The 19,379-nt window shown below is 41.5% G+C and overlaps 1 protein-coding gene and 1 non-coding gene across 2 annotated transcripts; one reads left to right on the top strand and one right to left on the bottom strand.

The window, feature by feature from the left end:
• Positions 1–296: 296 nt before the first annotated feature.
• Positions 297–489, top strand: LOC132762217 (U2 spliceosomal RNA). The gene has a single exon (XR_010909112.1). It is a non-coding gene; the product is annotated as a U2 spliceosomal RNA (small nuclear RNA).
• Positions 490–8,770: 8,281 nt separating this feature from the next.
• Positions 8,771–18,939, bottom strand: CNPY3 (canopy FGF signaling regulator 3). Its single transcript, XM_060754468.2, has 6 exons — positions 18,766–18,939; positions 14,387–14,510; positions 12,222–12,318; positions 11,211–11,333; positions 10,370–10,487; positions 8,771–9,720 (listed from the first exon to the last, which is right to left on the bottom strand). Exons 1-6 carry the CDS (start codon positions 18,875–18,877, stop codon positions 9,479–9,481), a joined length of 816 nt encoding a protein of 271 aa, XP_060610451.2. The 5' UTR covers positions 18,878–18,939; the 3' UTR covers positions 8,771–9,478.
• Positions 18,940–19,379: the final 440 nt, after the last annotated feature.

Raw genomic sequence — 19,379 nt, 5'->3', positions numbered from 1 at the left:
ATCTTAGAAAGCTATTAAGCTATTTCTTGATTTCAGGCATTGGCTTGCTGGGTGATATCTGAACAGAGGATAGGCCGGAGATGTCACTGCCTTGGTCTGCTTCTCGGCAGACATCAGGTGGTGCAATACCGGCTAAACAGTATACTTCTTCCCATGACGTAGGGTGCAGACATCCTGTGATAATGTGGCATGACACATTAAGAGCCACATCCACTGTTTTAGCATGGTGAGATGTGTTCCACACTGGGCGTATGTATTAAGCGCAAGGGTAAATGTCTTCACTGTATCTGGTTGTGATTGCTTCTCGGCCTTTTGGCTAAGATCAAGTGTAGTATCTGTTCTTATCCCCAAGTTGTGCTAGTCAGCTTTGGTATGATGTTATTTCTAGCGCCCACTTTTTGCTTGATATTTAAGCAGTGCTTCTTATAATTTAAGCATGAGGGGCTCCCAGGTATTTGGGTGTGCTGCAATGCTCCAGTGGGATTCCTTCCCAGGTAATCCTCAGAGCTCGAGATGCTTGTCTGTTCTTAAGGTGAAAAGCACACATCTGCATTTTAGATGGATTAGGAATCGGTTGGTTTTCCATGTAATAGGCAGTAAGAGCACCTAAAGCTTTGGAGAGCTTTTGTTCAACCATCTCAAAGCTCCCTGCTTGGGCGGTGATGGCACAATCATCAGCATAGATTAAACTCTATGTGACTTGCAGCATGGAAAGTGGAATGACAGAGGATTCATCCCAATTATCTCTGCCTAATTGGGACAACTGGAAGGTATGCTGCCACTGTACCAAAAGATTTATCAACAGCCTCGAACAGTATTGAGAATGCTGTTGTTTGGTTTTGTATCTCGTTCTCAACCAAGAAAATTATAATGAGGTAGTAGTGGTTGTAATAATGATGATTATCACAATAGTGTGATGATAATGAGAGTCTGATGGTGATTATGAATAGCACAGCAATTAAACCAACTTCGGGAACCTTGGGAAAGTCACACTTTCTCAGCCTCAGAGGAAAGCAAAGGCAAATCTTGCCATGGACAACTTAGAGTTGCCATAGGACGGAAATAACTTGAAGGCGCATAGTAAATAACAGTAAAGTAAATAGTTTTGAAAAGAAAGACAAAGATAGCTATCTATAAAGGACACAAGGAAGTAAACAAAGGAATGTCGCTGAAACTGGATTCTTAAAGCATGCCATCAGGGCCAACCAAATTGGATTCTGGAAATGAAGGTTAAAAAAAGCTTAGTTTCAAACAGAAAAGGGGACAAATATAGTTCTTGGACTGCATTGGGACCTTACTAGGTATTTTAAAAAACGCTTGATATTAATTGTCCACATCCACAGTGGTATTATTCCCATCCAAAAAAGCCCGCACCTTTCTCCTTTGTCAAATGAAAATGGCATCTGGACTTGATGTGAAGTGGGGACATTCTAGGGTGTATCTACACTATTGAATGAATGCGGCTTGACATCACTTTCACTGCCATAGCCTCAGTCCTATGGAATCATGGGAATTATAGTTTTACAAGGACTTTAGCCTTTTCTGCTGATGCCTCACAAAACTAGTATCTAGGATTCCATAGCACTGAGCATGGTAGTTAAAGTGTTGTCAAACTGCATTCATTCTACAGTGTAGACTAGACAAGGGCAGCTTTAACCCTCCAAGTGTTTTGGACTTCAACTTCCACAATTCCTAACAGCCTCAGGCCTTTTCCTTTTCCCCCTGAGCCGCTTAAGCTTTCTTGGATCCTACTGTTAAAGCTTGTGCGCCAGCTGCTCCTGTACCTTGGGAAGTCTGACGGCCACGATAGTCCAAGCTCTGGTTACATCCTGTATAGACTACTGCAATGGGCTCTACGTGGGGTTGCCTTTGAAGACTGTCCGGAAGCTTAAAATGGTCCAATGGACGGCAGCCAGGTTGCCAACAGGAGCACCGCTCAGGGAGCATACAACTCCCCTGTTGCGCCAGCTCCACTAGCTGTCATTTTGCTACCGAGTACAATTCAAAGTGCTGGCTTTGGACTATAAAGCTCTATAGGGTTCTGGTCCAACTTACCTGTCCAAACGCATCTCCCCTTATGAACCATTTAGGATCTTAAGATCGTCTGGGGAGGCCCTGCTCTCAGTCCCACCTTTGTCACAAATATGACTGGCGGGGACGACAGACAGGGCCTTCTCAGCGGTGGCCCCTTGGCTATGGGACGCCCTCTCTAGGGACATCAGATCAACCCCCTCTTTTTTAACATTTCGGAAAAAACATTTTAGCATTTCAAAAAGACTTGGCTTTTTGAGCAAGCGTTTGCATATGCAGAGTAAGTAACATAGGAATATGGAATGACTAGATGATGGGACTGGACAATGTTTTTAACAAGAAGACACTGATGTTTTATGCTTTTATTGATGTTGTATGGTTTTTATTATATGTTAAAGTTTTTAATTTTATTTATGGTATTGTGGGCATTGAATTTTGAGTCGCCTGTGGGCTGAGAAAGGCGGTATACAAATACAGTAAATAAATAAATAAAAATAATACTGTGGGTGGGAAAAATTCTGGCTCTGAGAGTGCAGGTATTATGTCATTCAAGTATAGATGAAAGAGTATTGTGCCAGTAGACATCCTTGTTTTACTCCTTTATTAGTGTGAATGGGGTCAGTTAATGATCCAGAGATACCAACTCTTATTCTAGCCATGGTGTTAGAATAAAGAGCCTTGATTAAAAACAGTAGGCACTTATCCATATTGGTGTTAGCGAGTTTATGCCACAACAGCAGTGGTCAGTGAAAACCAAAACCAAAACGTTGAAAGAAAACATGCAGGGACAGCAGTTAAGTGTAAACAAGAGGATTATAAAAGTTCTCAAAAGTTCTTTTGTAACTTTGGGTGTTGCATTTCCTGATAGCACAAGACAATACCATGAAGACAATTATTGAAAGCAAAACCAAAATGTGATACTTTGAGCCACGCAGATGAAACCTGTTAGGGTGGCACATGTTTCTCTTTGGTGGTGTCCCTTGATTTATATGTTGATGTGTGGTGATAAAGAAGCACAGGAATAGAAAGAAAACACTGATAAAGTTACTCTGACCACATAGAAAGGTGTTTTGCTTTCTATTCCTATAAGTGATTGAATTCTTTATGTAACGTTAAGAGGTAAACATTCTATTTAGGACAAAACCGTCATATCTCTTCAATCATGATACGCAACCTGCCATGTCTTTTTAATAGCTAAGAATTTAATTTATTTACCAGACCTTAGAATCATAGAATTCTAGAGTTGGAAGCAACCTCGTTGGCCATCCAGTCCAATCCCGTCAAGAAGCAGGAAAATCACATTCAAAGCACCCCTGCAGATGGCCATCAGCCTCTGCTTAAAAGCTTCCAAAGAAGGAGCCTCCACCACATTCTGGGGCAGAGTTCCACTGCTGAACAGCTCTCACAGTTAGGAAGTTCTTCCTCATGTTCAGGTGGAATCTCCTTTCCTGTAGTTTGAAGCCATTGTTCAGCATCCTAGTCTCCACGGCAGCAGAAAACAAGCTTGCTCCTCCCTCCCTATGACTTCCCCTCACATATTGATTTATTAGCCCTCATCATGTCTCCACTCAGCCTTCTCTTCTTCAGGTTAAACATGCCCAGCTCTTTAAGCCACTCATCATAGGGCTTTTCTCCAGACCCTGGATCATTTGAGTTGCCCTCCTCTGGACACATTCCAACTTTTCAACATCTCTCTTCAATTGCAGTGCTCAGAATTGGACACAGGTGAGGTCTGGCCAAGGCAGAATACTCCAAAAGACAGGAGCAGAATTCAAAATGCTCTTGACAGATTGGAGGAGGGGTCCTCAAACTAAGGCCCAGGGGCCGGATACAGCCCTCCAAGGTCTTTACCCGGCCCTTGCTCAGGGTCAACCTCAGTCTGAAACGTCTTGAAAGCACACAACAACAATCCTATCTCATCAGCCAAAAGCAGGTCCACACTTCCCACTGAAATACTAATAAGTTTATATTTGTTAAAATTGTTCTTCATTTTAATTATTGTATTGTTTTTAAGCGTTTCCTGCACTACAAATAAGATATGTGCAGTGTGCATAGGAATTCATTCATGGGTTGTTGTTTTTTTTTTCAAATTATAATCTGGCCTTCCAACAGTTTGGGGGACTGTGACCTGGCCCTCTATTTAAAAAGTTTGAGGACCCCTGGATTAGAGAGATGAATGGCTAAAACTAACAAAACAGAGTTCAACAGGGACAAATACAAGATACTCCACTTAGGCAGAAAACATGAAATACAAAGATACAGAATGGGGGACGCCTGCCTTGACAGCAGGATGTGGAAAAAAGATCTTGGAGTCTTTGTGGCCAACAAGTTAAACATGAGGCAACAATGTGATGTGGCAGCTTAAAATGCCAATGGGAGTTTGGCCTGCATCAATAGGAGTCTAGTGTCTAGATCCAGGGAAGTCATGCTACCCCTTCTCTTCTGCCTTGGTCAGACCACAACTGGAATCACACTGTGTCCAATTCTGGGCACCGCAATTGAAGGGAGATGTTGACAAGCTGGAATGTGCTTGGCAAAGGTGGGTGACTAAAATGATCAAGGGTCCTTTGAGGAGTGGCTGAAAGAGCTAGGCATGTTTAGCCTGGAGAAGAAAAGGCAGAAAGGAGACATGATGGCCATGTATAAATATGTGAGAGGAAATCATAGGGAGGAGGGAGCAAGCTTGTTTTCTGCTGCCTTGGAAATTAGGTCATGGAACAATGGCGTCAAACTACAGGAAAGGAGATTCCACCTGAACATTAGGAAGAACTTCCTAACAGTGGAACTCTCTGCCTCAGAATGTGGTGGAGGCTCCTTCTTTGGAGGCTTTTAAACAGAGGCTGGATGACCATCTGTTGGGGGTGCTTTGAATGCAATTTTCCTGCTTCTTGGCAGGGGGTTAGACTGGAAGATCCACAAGATCTTTTCCAACTCTGTGATTCTATGAGTGCTTTGATTGTGTGTTCCTGCTTAGCAGAATGGGGTTGGAATGGATGGCCATTGGGATCTCTTCTAACCCTATGATTCTATGATCCTACAAAAGACATGTTGGAAGATACTTTTGAAGAAGTGTATTTGCCCAATTATATCATCACTGCATCTTGTGAAGGTTAGCTTCTTGCAAAGGTAAGTCATGGAGAGCAGTAAGGTCAGCCTATGAATTAAGCCTCTCATTAAGAGCAGAAACACTTCAAAATGGAAAAAGAAAACTACATATAACATTAGAGCCATCATTGCTAATTCTGGAATGACACACGAGGCATATGAGGTCTGGGAAATTCATGCCATTCTTGCTGAGTAAGTCCCCCAACTGGTAACATAAGAAGTTGGAAGAAATGCTAAGGAATGAGAAAGAAATCCAAGTGACTTTAAGTCCCAAAAGTATAATAACTGATTTCAGCAAAATATATGGGGAACCAAAAATATTATTCGCGTTTCTGGTTGTTTGCCTCAAAACAAAAGAGGAAGCGCAATAGTCATGCTACTTTTGATATGATTAAGAAGCGATAAACCTCAATAGAAAGGAAGCAATTCAGAAGAGGAAGTCTGCTATGAATAGCAGGAAAGTCCTCCTAGTGTACAGTATTCAAAACCTCAGTGCGGAGGATGAACTTCAATTGAACCTTTGTGGGCTTTTCAAGGATAGGCTGGGTTTTGCTTGAGACTGTCTTTTCAAAAGCTATTAACTTTTTCAAAGCTCTGAGAGAGCCACCTGCTGGTCCCATATTACAGCATGTGCGTATCTGTCTAGAGAGGAATATAGGGCAAAAATCAACAGAGGCTGCCATAGCTCAATGCTATATGGAATCCTGGGATTTGTAGTGTCTTTAGGCACCAAAACACACTGATGGTATAGCAGGTTAAACTCCCTGGTGGCACAGTGGGTTAAACTGCTGAGTTGCTGAACTTGCTGACTGAAAGGTTGGCGGGATGAATCTGGAGAGCGGGGTGAGCTCCTGCTGTTAGCCCATACCTTCTGCCAACCTAGCAGTTCTGCCAACCTAGCAGTTTGAAAACATGCAAATGTGAGTAAATCACTAAGTACAGCTTCTGCAGGAAGGTAATGGCACTTCATGCAGTCATGCTGGCCACATGACCTTGGAGGTGTCTACGAACACTGAGTCTTCGGCTTAGAAATGGCAATCAACACCACCTCCCAGAGCTGGACACGACTAGACTTAATATCAGGGGAAATCTTTACCTTTACTAGACACAAGAAAAGGCTAAGGATGTTGTAAAACTACAACTCCCATGATTCCATAGCATTGAGTTGTGGTTGTTAAAATGGTGTAAACCTGCATTCATTCTAGGGTGTTGTTCCATGCTCAAGGAAATCAATACACGGGATCCTATATCTATATACGGTAAATAAAAATGTAATGTTCATTTGTGGGATTAACATAACTCAAAAATTTGGTGAATTGACACCAAATTTGGACACAAGACACCTATCAGGCCAACGAGTGACCATCACTCATAAAAACAATGAAAAAACACAGTGGAAGAGACTTAAAAAGCCAAAAAATAAAAAATATATTACAACCCATGCACAAAACCACATTTATACACATAGACACATACATACACATATACACAGACTGGGACACAGCAGTGCGTGGCAGGGGACAACTAGTATTATTTATATATATGTTGCTATAGTATTGTAAATTAAGGAGCCCCTGGTAATGCAATGGGTTAACCCACTGGTTCTCAACCTGTGGATCCCCAGGTGTTTTTTCCTACAACTCCCAGAAATCCCAGCTAGTTTACCAGCTGTTAGGATTTCTGGGAGTTGAAGGCCAAAACATCTGGGGACCCACAGGTTGAGAACCACTGGGTTAAACCCTTCTGCTGGCAGGACTGAAGAAGCACTACCAAAGTGTTATAAGCGTGTAGCGTGTGTTGGAGATAGCAACCTTCTCAAGCCTCTTCTATTTAATATTTTGTCTGTTTATAATGTACTGTTTATTTCAAAGTGTATATCTTCTTTGGTTTTCCGTTTCCTTAGCTCTATATGCTTGAGGCAGTGGGAGGGGCTGCAGGTCATGTGGTTGTTTAGAATGCAGTTTTAAAAGGATGACAGTTGAGGCTTGAGTCCGTTTTTCAGACAGATGTCAGTGTAGGAAGTTAGAAACCAGTTGAGCCTTGAGTCAGCTTGAGTATAGAAATCTGTTTGAGTACAGAAGGCAGTGTAGGAAGATAGAAACGGTTGAGACTTGAGTTCCTTTGAAAGTAGACTGTTATGAAAGAGAACTGTGCAGAATATAGTTTTGAAGAGACTGTTAAAGATACAAACCAAAACGTTTTAAAGTTTAACCTGACAAGAAATGTGTCTGTAGTTGTGAGTAAAGTTGTGAGTAAAGTTGTGAGTAAAACATGAAGTTGTGAGTAAAACAAACATGTTATTTTAAAAGAAGTCTATTTGAATCTTTGTCTGATAAGAGCATCCATTCAAACAAGATATCCATGTGCCCAGTGAACATCCATTACCCAATAAACTAAAGGAATACTTCCGTAACCCTGATACCCAATAGGTTATGATCCTAACAGGTCATAATCCATATCCCAATAGTGCAGGCATGGGCACACTTCGCCCCTCTGAGTGTTTTGGACTCTAACTCCCACAATTCCTAACAGCCTACCGGCTGTTGTGGGAGTTGGAGTCCAAAACACCCGGAGGGGCGAAGTATGCCCATGCCTGGAATATGTGGTTGCATCCTAAGATCCCATTTTTAGTCCTACTAATGTTGTGACTCAGCTTGACTCTGAGTCTGAAGCTGAGTTCGTTGGGCCTTCTGAGCCAGAATTCCTACAGGATGATGAGGCGGCTGATGGGTTACAGATTTCTGTACATGCTTCAGACAGGGCTGACGGTGGGGCTGCTGGAGGAGAAACAGCAAGTCAGTTCCCAAGGGAAAGGAATGTTAGTGAGACTGATAACGAGAGTGAAATCTCACATGGCCAGGTGGAGAAGCCTTTTCCTCCTCACAGTGATCCGGTCCAGCTGGACCAAGATAAGGGGTTGCATAGCCTTGAAGATAAGGAATTAATAAACAGACAAGACCATCTGCAATTAAGGCTCCGGAGAAGCACCCCCTTGGCTAGCAAGTGGGAAGCTAAGGGTGCAATGCGTTCATGTCTGCAAAGGGTATTTAGCCTTGTAGCTGACAAACAAGGGTTGTCAGTCCAACGTAGCTCTTCCCAGCAAACTTCTGTGGATTAACTTTGGCTTTTAACAGCACGCTTCTGGCCTCCTGTGTCTGGGATTTGGGTCTTGTTTTCAACTGTTTTCCATGGATTCTTGTTTGACCATTGCTAAGGGATTATGCTTCATGTTTTTCCCTTTGGATCTTGGAAACTTTGTCTTTGCATTTAAACCTTTGTCCTGCCTATGGAACTTTTGCATTTCTTATACTTTGTTTTGATTTTTCCTTTTTTCTCAATAAACTACAAAACTTACAGCTTTGGTGTGGTGGTGTCTGGGAGCAAGGTGAAAACTACCCTGAGTTGCAACAACTAAGTTACTTTGGGGAGATGGGACTATCATTCCCCAGTAGCCATGTTGACTGGGGGATTCTGAGAGCTGTAGTCCAAAAAGCCACACCTCTCCCCCCAAGAGAAAACTGAAGGTAAGAACCTTTGAAGGAACAACATTTAAGAAACAGAGATACGGTAATATCTGAAGCATCGCTTCACAGGGACAAAGAGCCAACATAGAAAGTGGCAAAAGGGTAATATGTGCAAAAAAATCTTCCCATTTATTTACAGTCTTTTAGGAGGCAGCAACAGACAGTAAAAGCGGGATGGGGAAGAAATTCATAGACATCTGCAAATACCTTAAGGGAAAAAGAGAGCTCTTTAAAAAAGGAGTTTCACGGCAAAAGCGCAGCATTCTTAATTCCACCGGTAGAGTCTTCACTTGTACTTCACTCTCAAAAAATTCAGTGAGACAGATGAAGTGCTGTTGGACCCACTTTCCGAGGAAGTAACTGAAGAGAACTAAAGCATTAGAGCCCACTTGGTTGATGAGAGATACCTTGGCTAGAGCTGTGAATAGAGCAAACTGCCACAGGACTGATCTTCCTGTTTACTTTTTCTCTCCAGGTGCTTTTGGTAAGTCAAAGGTAGTGGGGAGAAATCAACACAAGCAGCAGGCTCAGCTATTGAAGGTTAGACACCAGGCAAGGTAACCAGCCCTTCCCATTCTCTCTTCCAAGGATGCAAAAAGGTACCTGGGTTCCATCTACTCTTCACCTGCAATGAGGTACAATTAACACTGAATAACTCAAGTTCAAGTGACCTTCAAAGACAGATTTGCACTTTCCCTCAAGGAAGCGAGAAGCTCCGTCTCGTATCTCCAAGGGGCTCAAGCACAGTTATCTGGCCCAATAAAGCCTTCCTTTATTGAAAGGCTTTATTGCATGGGCAGAATGTCTCTGTCAAGAACCTATAGCTCATCAGTGGTGTGTAACAGTGGGGCTGCCTTCTGAATGACTTCTTCATCCTCCTCGGCTCGGTCAGGTCCCTCCTCTTTGGCACTTGGCTTCGCCTTCTCTTGATCCGCCTCATCCTTGCGGCTTTTTTTGCTCTTGCCTGACTTTTTGCCCTTGCCTTCCTTTTTCTTTGCTTTCTTCTGCCCTGAACTTGCTGGGTCACCTTTCTTGCCAGACCATTTCTCTGCAAGGCAGCCTATAAAAAGGAAAAGATGGAAAGGACCATGAGATATTGGCACTCTTACACTTCCCAGTCATAAGAATAAAAGAAGAGCCATGATGGACCAAACCAAAAGTAAAGGCACCGCAATTGCCAGTAAAGGAGTTGGAGATATTAACAAGATGGAATGTGTTCAGAGGAGGACAACTAAAATGATCAAGGGTCTGGAGAACAAGCCCTATGAGGAGCAGCTTAAAGAGCTGGGCAATATTCCTGCTTCTTGGCAGGGGGTTGGACTGGATGGCCCATGAGGTCTCTTCCAACTCTTTGATTCTATGTTTAGCCTGGAGAAGAGAAAGCTAAGAGGAGACATGATAGCCATGTATAAATACATGAGAGGAAGTCATAGGGAGGAGAGAGCAAGCTTGCTTTCTGCCGCCCTGGAGACAAGGATGTGGAACAATGGCTTCAAACTACAAGAAAGGAGATTCCATCTGAACATTAGGAAGAACTTCCTGACTGTGAGAGCCATTCAGCAGTGGAACTCTCTGCCCCAGAGTGTAGTGGAGGCTCCTTCTTTGGAAGACACCCTTCATCAGTAGCCAATCATAGGCTTTTCAGAAAAGATGGAGTACTGTACACTTGTCCCTCAGCGACCAGTTGTTCCTCTGAAAGAGAAACTCACTTGTATCCTTTCCCTTCAAGACATGATTTGCGCAAAGGAACTGGGAGATGTCTTCTTCCTGATGGTTTCTGTACCAGTCTTCAATCACATCTTCATATTCCTCCACCATTATCTCACACTAATAAGGAGAAAGAAACAGAATTAAATATAAACTTATATTTGGAAAAATAACCCTCTGCTTTCTGAAGGGTAAATTTCTCCTCATTTCTTTCCACTTGCATCCAACCTTCTCCAATCTCTTAGATAAGATATGAAAATGTCAAAGAAGGTTAGAGGGGGGAAAGGAGACTGATCCCATTCTGTCCTAAGGCTGAAGCCATTCTGTCCTGTTAATGCGTCCACCTTGAGTTTTCCACAAACTTCACAATAGTTATAAATAACTATGAGCAAGGACATAAGACTCGCAGCACTCTACTACATTGGGGAAAGAAAACCTATCTGCAGGCTTACAACCTAAAAAGATACGGTGGGATCTGGTCAACAGGTCAGTGATGTTGGTCCTGGTCACAAGGTTCTCCTTATCAGCTTCCTGTTGAAATGGGTAATCCTACAACATCTCTACAATAGGATGGGGAACCTAAGGTTCAAGTGCCAAATTTGTTCCTTCTAGAATCTCAGACTGGGGATCAATTTAGATAACCATACTCACTTCCACATAAAAACCATGATTTGATAGATGTACAAGCTTTCCTCTCATTATAAAAAGTTGGAATGCCTTTCCTAAATAATGCATATATATTCTTTCTTCCAACCTTGGGGCCTCAGGTGTCAAACAATATGTTCACAGTTCATTCCCATTTCCAGCATTAGAACTATAAAGCTAATCCAAGTGCCATTATACCTGTTTCTTCAGATCAGCCACTTCTGCTGAGGTTTCGTTCCACAATTCGTAAGGGATGTCCATCACTACTTTCACTCCTTTGTGCACCAAATTATGAAGTGTTTCAAATGTCTCAGACATGCCCTAAAGTGATGAGAGTTACATCAATTAAGAATTATATTTGGAAATACCACAGCAAAGTAAATGAAGGATAGATGTACAATGCTGCAAAGAAACCAAGGAAGAAGCCGCAGTCCACAGAATTCAATGATGGATAGTTCTGTGGTCTATGATCAGGTTAAAACTAAATGTCACACTTGCAACTATAAACAGTCAAAATGAGAGGATATTTTTATATGCCCCCCCCCCCCCCCAAATTGATGTCGGTAAGCTAGCCCAGGTCTTTTGCATTGATTTAACCCCCCCCCCCAGACCCCAAACCAGACTTATATTTGAGTATACACAATATCAAAATGTTAAAACCATGTAAAACAAATCAATTCAAAGACCAAAAATACAAACCATCTGGAGCCCATACTATCAAAAGCCTTAGCAGTCATTCCTAAAAGCCTTTCAACAACCCTGGGAGGACATCAACTTCACAAAGTCCTATGCAGCTTAGTTAATGGAGTTCTGGAAGTTGCGTTCAATAAATTAAATTTAGAGCTGAAGATTGGAAACACTGAGCTAAACATAACAACAACTTTATTTTTATACCCTGCCACCATCTCCCTGAAGGGACTCTGGGAGGCTTACATGGGGACCAAGCGCAGCTTACAACAAAATTTACCAGTTAAAACACAGGTAAAACATAGTAACATATAACATAAACAATCTAATTAAAACTATTAAAACGTTCAAAATATGAACAAAGATTTAATGTCCACTGAACAATACTTTGTTAACAAGGCAAAATAACTCCTGTTTGTGTGCAATTTTCCTCCTATCTACTGGCTTATCAATGAAATCTAAAACTTACAGAAATTAATGAAACAAATTTTATGAACTGAAGAATTTCAAGACTTCACACACCTTTGCAAATCTGTTGCTTCCTGATCTCTCTTTGTGCAGATTATACCCCAAAAGCCTCTGGCAAATGTTTTCTGTCACCTCAATCAGACGAATGTCCCTGTAGACAGAAAAAAGAAGAATCAGGGATCAAAATAATTTCTCTGCATGAGTTTCTGATGACATAACTAATAAATATTCACTGGAAACTTATGCTTGCCAATGCAGAACTTAACTGTATGGCAGAATGGCTGCCTGGAGACTCTCTCTCCCATCTGCAACTACCAAGATTTCCCTTCACCAGTGCCATGGGGCTTTGTCTTACAGGCTTTTTTGTTAAGTACTGTGGATCAGAAACAGGAATTTAGTTTCTGAATGGGAGTTTCAAGGTTCTTCTTCCCATAGTGTCAATCATTTGGTTATCTCAACTAAGGTGAAGGTAAAGGTTTCCCCTGACATTAAGTCTAGTTAAGTCCAACTCTTGGGGGGGGGGGGGGGGGGGATGTGTGCTCATCTCTATTTCTAAACTAAAGAGCCAGTATTGTCCATAGACACCTCCAAGGTCATGTGACCAGCGACTGCATGGAACACGGTTATCTTTCCATAGAATTGGTACCTATTGATCTACACTCATTGCCATGTTTTTGAACTGCTAGGTTGGGAGAAGCTGGGCCTAACAGCAGGAGTACACCCTGCTCCTCGGATTCGAACCGCCAAACTTCCAGCCACCAAGTTCAACAGCTCAGCGGTTTAACCCGCTGCATCACCAGGGGGCCCTATCTTAACTATACACCAGGAATTATTCACATTACTACCATTGGTTCTGTTTTTAATGTGGCAGCATCTGCTTGAACTGATTTTGTCACATAGCAAGCTGTAGTACTATAACGATCTTATTGCATACAGTAATAATATTGGAGCTTCTGTTATACAAGCTACAAAAGGTTTGAAATATTGTCTAATCTTTAAGGGAGCCCACTTGCCATCTGGCAAACTGACATCCTAACCAGTCTGCTGCTGAGACCCGGCAGTGGTTTGAACTCTGTTTAGAATCATAGAATCATAGAGTTGGAAGAGACCTCGTGGGCCATCCAGTCCAACCCCATTCTGCCAAGAAGCAGGAAAATCACATTCAAAGTACTCCCGGCAGAGGGCCATCCTGCCTTAAAAACCTTCAAAGAAGGAGGCTTCACCACACTCTGGGGCAGAGAGTTCCACTGCTGAACAGCTCTCACAGTCAGGAAGTTCTTCCTAATGTTCAGGTGGAATCTCCTCTCCTGTTTACTGAGCTTAATGAACCATATGTACCATGTAGAATTGTGTTAATTAAATAAATGTGGATGGATACCTAAGCACCAAAGCATAAGACCCAAAAGCACTGAGCTATGTATATTAGTTCCTACAGTCCTTACTGTAGCAAACTCAAGTCAAATTTCACTGTTTTGTCACCCATGTATTACATTTTGCCCAAGCAAGATCTGAACTAACTTGACAGAAAGTATATGATATTCAGATGTCTTTAAGATGAGGAGGAGGAAGAAGTTGGTACCTATTAAAATAGTAGGCAAGATGGAATTAGGGTGGAATTTAGATGGAAAGATTAGAGGGACAGCAAAAATAGTGTACCTCCATCATCAACCAGCTGCAGGAAACCATAATTTGGTTCCACATTTCCAAGAACTGGGTCCATATGTATTCACTAGACTCATCCAAGGGAGTGGTGTCAATAACCCCCATTCCAATATCTTCAAAAGAAGAGTGAAGAGAAAAAGTCCCATTCCATTGGCCTGCCTGGAACTAAATGCCAATTGTCTAGGTCAGGGCAAGGACATCATGTCTGTCTTTTAAGGGAAGCCAACTTTTCTCTTTCTACTGAAGTGAAATTGTATTACTTGCCTCTAATTGCTCTTTGTTTTTTTCACATGGCCACTAAGGAGAGTAACCTTGGTCTGCTTTGAAATTTCTCACTAAAATCTTAACTGACAACATCTCAGACAGAATGTAGGCTTGTGACTCTAATGCGATCACCATTTTTCTCCCATATGATTTTTAACATCTTTGTCTGATGGACAAGTCAGAGGAGGTTTGGAAGCATGCACAATGCATTTTATGCTTCATTGGACGATCTACAGCAGAGGTCCAAAATAAATGATTAATTCCCACACTTTGTCTATCTTGTAGTCACTTACGATTTTGTGTACTTGATTTTGGATTGCTTGCCATCCAAAAAGCCATACTTTGTGTCGATCACCTCCTTGGTCTTGCCAGTTTCGTCAAAAGAGGACTTCAGTTCTAAAGCCACATACTTGCACACTGAAGTCAGATAAGATGCAGGACAGTTAGAATGCACTGATAAATAGTAATTGTTGCTGTAAAGGTAGATACACTAGGGTTTGTTATGAAGGTGAAACCTCCACTGTACGAAATACTGATATTTGGAGATAATGAAGGCATCACAGTACTCAATCACTAAAACAAAAACAAAAATTGAAAGTTCACAAATAGTTACAGTAATATTTCTGGGAAAAGTGTAGCAATAATTCAGACCAAATTGAGCAAATGCAAATCTCTGAAGTACTTTCTTTTTACCTAAAACCCCCAGAATGCCACAGCAATTGTTCCAGTAAAAGTAATTTCCCCCAGCTTCAAACAAAAGGGTGCAAACATCAATAACATTTACGCTTGATTAAAAATTAGTCTTCTGGATGTACAACTACAAATCCCATCGTCCTAGCTAGCATATATTTAATTCTATTTTAATACTCACCTTGTGTTAATTTTTAAACAATATGGCTTTAAAGGTTGTGCTATGCTCCCAGTCCTGGGAGAAAAGCAGGGAACAAATAAATAAAATAATAGTCATAGTAGTAGTGGGCTGGTCAATTGTGAGGATGACAGAAGTTGGGAGTCCAGTAATTGCTGCTATAAGGGGAATGCTGGACCAAGACAGGACCAAACAAATGTCAAGTTCACAACTGTTTAGCCAGTAATCAATTTTTAAAACAACAACATACATTCTGGTTGAAAGTTTTCATGGCTGGAATCACTGGGTTGCTGTGAGTTTTTCATTGGCATTTGTCTGCATGACATATTTGTAAGATAATTTATTATGATTATAATTATTATATTTATTTATACCTCATTTTAGGTAACCCGCAGCAACATACAATATTGTTGAAGGCTTTCATGGCCAGAATCACCGGGTTGCTGTGTGTTTTCGGGCTGTATGGAGAGAATGCTGCTTGAACGTGGCCATACAGCCTGAAAAACTCACAATAACCCAGTGATTCTGGCCATGAAAGCCTTACAATAATGTATGTTGCTTCGGGATGCATAAAGTGAGGTATAAATATTATAATAATAATAATAATAATAATAATAATAATAATAATAATCTCTTACAGATATATCATGGAGACAAATGCCAATGTAGTCAGTTTCCTACTATGAATGTTAATCTTATTCTTTCTTCCAGGAATTTGAGACTGCACCTATAATGCAGTTGTAGTTTTACAAGGTGCTTAGCCTTCTCTGCCAAGTCGCACTGGTGCCTCAGCAAACTAAAGCATTCAGGATTCCACAGTATCGAGCCATAGCATTGAAACTAGTGTCAACCTGTATTCATTTTGCATTGTAGATGTACTCTTGAGATAATAAATAGGTTTGACGTTCCTTCTGTTCACAAAGTGAGCTTCACTGAACGACTATCTTTCTATTCTAAATCTACTACTCCCCTTATGAAAACACCCAAAGTTGCTTTCACTTCAGTAAGCCTTGGCTGCAACTTCCTCTTTTCTTCATTTACTCTGATGGTTCCATTTTTAGTGAAAGGCTGTGTTTCAGTTCCTTTCCTTCTTCACTCGTTTTAAGAGTTTGAAGCATCTTCTGCAGAGTCCACTGCACATTGTTGCTAATAGATTTGTGTAAATGGGTTGTGATCAAAAACCTTTTCTTGTTGCCCAATGTTTAGTGATATCAACAATGAGTGAAGTGGACCCATTTGGGGTCAAAACCCACTGTTTAAAAAGCAGTGTTTTAAAAGATATCCAAATTTGTGGAAAGCTATTATCAAAGCTCACTTCATTTGAGAAATTCTGCTATGTTGGTAGAGCTAAATACTAATACTACTACTACTGCTACTAATAATATTAAAAGTACCCTTGGGGAGATAAAGCAGGTTATAAAGTTTATTATTCGGTTGCTATGAGTTTTCCAGGCTGTATAGCCATGGTCCAAATGCATTCGCTCCTGATGTTTAGCCCACATCTATGACAGACATGCTCAAAAGTCAAAAGATCTGTTGGAAACTAGGCAAGTGGGGTTTATATATCTGTGGAACATCCAGGGTGGAAGAAAGAACTCTTGTCTATTTGAAGCAAGTGTGAATGTTGCAATTAGCCACCTTGACAAGCATTTAATGGCCTTGAAGCTTCAAAGCCTGACTGCTTTCTGCCTGGGGGAGTCCTTTGTTGGAAGATATTAGCTTATTTAGTGTTGTTATTATTATTATTATTATTATTATTATTATTATTCTGATACAAAAGCACAGTATGTCACAACAAACGAGATCTATATGCTGGATTTCGTATCAAAAAATCGCAAGTCGAACACTTCCCAAGCATCTAGGACTGTGTGATGTATTTTCAAATGATGCGCGCAGATTCAAGTAAGGTGGCCTTTTGCACTTGACAGATTGTGATTTTGTTGATGTTTATTGTTTCCAAAGGCCGGCTGAGATCTTTTGGCACGGCACCCAGTCTGCCAATGACCAGTGGGACCATCTGTACTGGTTTATGCCAGAGCCTTTGCAGTTTGATTTTGAGGTCTTGATAGTGGCTGAGTTTTTTCTGTTGTTTTTCCTCAATGCGGCTGTCACCTGGTATTATTATTATTATTACTTGCCTCTCTTCATGGTTGGAGGCGGGTTAAAAATAATTAAAACACATAAAGATTCCAAAAATTCCACAAATACCATATTAAAATGTATTACCATAAAAGATACGTATTAAAATTTATTTCTATAAAATAAATATTAAGATACACAAAAAAGAGAAAACGAGCTGTCAAAATTTAGAAACCACCCTATTTCTTCCAGCAGGCCTACTTACACAGTTTTTAAACATGAATGTGTCCTGTGTTTAATCTACATTTTGTATATTTTAATATGTACTTTATAGAAATACGTTTTAATATGTATATTTTATAGAAATACATTTTAATATGTGTATTCGTGCTATTTTTACAAAGGTTTGTTGTGATTTTTCTGGCCTGTCTGGCCTTGTTATTTATTTATTTATTTATAAGTTTTGTATACCGGCCTTCTCACCTCTCTTGAGGGACTCAGACCGGTTTCCAACCATAATATCACATACCATCAATAAAACATCATAATACATATTCCAGTAAAACATTAAAACAGCAATTACAATCAATAACTATAATGGTCAGTCGTCAGACTAAAATCGTTGCTCATCATCCTCCATCCATATCTCAGGGTGTTGGCTCACTCGTCGAATGCCTGTCTCCATATTTATTTTATTTATTTATTTACGACATTTATATGCCACCCTTCTCACCCCGAAGGGGACTCAGAGCGGCTTACAAGGTATATATACATACAATATATTATTAACATAGTACAATATCAGTTTTAAATATTGCTATATTGCACCATATCAATTATACTGTAATATTATTAGTAATATTACATGTAATATAAATATATACTTATAATATCACATTATTATTAGTAGTAGTATATTACATTACATTATAATATTATAAATATTATATGTATATGCAATATATTATATTATAACATATTATTAGAATAGTACAGGAGACAAAGTACTTCAGCTGTTTCCTAAATGTCAGGATAGAAGGGGCGGTTCTGATCTCCAGTGGGAGAAAGTTCCAGAGTCGCGAGGCCACCACCGAGAAGGCCCTGTCCCTCGTCCCCACCAGATGTGCTTGCGAGGTCGGTGGGACCAAGAGCTGGGCCTCTCCAGACGATCTTAATAATCTTGATGGTTCATAGGGGAGAATACGTTCGGAAAGGTAAACAGGGCCGAGAAGCATTCTCTCCTGACGTTTCACCCACATCTATGGCAGGCATCCTCAGAGGTGGAGCGGTCCTCAGAGGTTGTGGGCGAAACGTCAGGAGAGAATGCTTCTGGAACATGGCCAGAAACTCACAGCAACCCAAAATTATTACAAAACCTACTAAGCCTCAGATCAATACCTTTCTTTTGTTGAAACTGAGAGACTCATTCCCTTTTCTCATGCTCATTCTTTTTCATTGATCCTGGTGGCATTTTTACACCCTCTGCAACTTTGGGTACATCTACACTGCAGAATTAACACAGTTCGACACCACTTGAAGAGCCATGGCTCAATGCTATGCAATCCTTGGGAGTTGTAGTCTGTTGAGGCAAAGAAGGATAAGGATAAGAAAGGTATAAAAGGACAAATCTCAGGATTCCACAGCACTGAGTTCAAGTGGTGTCAAACTGGGTTAAGTCTACAGTGTGGAAGCATGGCCAGAGATCCCAATGGCCCCCGGCCTCACCTTCGCACTTATTGGGCAGCTTGACCCAGTCTCCGTCTTCGGCCACGGCTCCGCCCAGCCAGGGCCCCGGGGCGAGGAGCAGGAGCGCCCACAGCGCGGCCCCGGAAGCCATGGGGACCCCACAGACACGCAGCTCCCTCTCCACACACGCTCCCTCCCTCCCGCTCTCCACTTCCGGGAGCCTCTTGCCTCCCGCTGCGTAACTATGACAACCAGCAGCCTCCGCCAATGGCAGCCGAGAGCGTGTCGCCCTCTACCCAATCGGCAAGCGGGGAGGCCCAGGCTGCCTCCGAAGAAGGCCAATCGGAGCGGAACAGGGCAATCCAGCTTGTCCAATAAGCGCCCTCACTTCCCAACTCAGCCAATTAGAGTGTTAGCAGCGCGCCTCTGTGATTGGTTGTTTGCCAGCGTTCGACCCAGTTTGTAATGCCCACCCCTTTTAGGACAAAAAGGCATTCATGAGCCAGCCTCAGTGGGAAGGCTTCTCTTAAAGGTGTATGCACACTGTAGAATTAGTACAATTTGATTCCACTTTAGCGGCTATGGCTCAGAGCAGGGGAATCCTGGAAGCTGTAGTTTAAGACACCAACACTCTGCAGGCTACAACTCCCAGA

The sequence above is a fragment of the Anolis sagrei genome, chromosome 1 (genome assembly GCF_037176765.1).
Source record: "Anolis sagrei isolate rAnoSag1 chromosome 1, rAnoSag1.mat, whole genome shotgun sequence".
Classification (NCBI taxonomy): domain Eukaryota; kingdom Metazoa; phylum Chordata; class Lepidosauria; order Squamata; family Dactyloidae; genus Anolis; species Anolis sagrei.
This window is presented reverse-complemented; position numbering and strand designations above follow the sequence as displayed.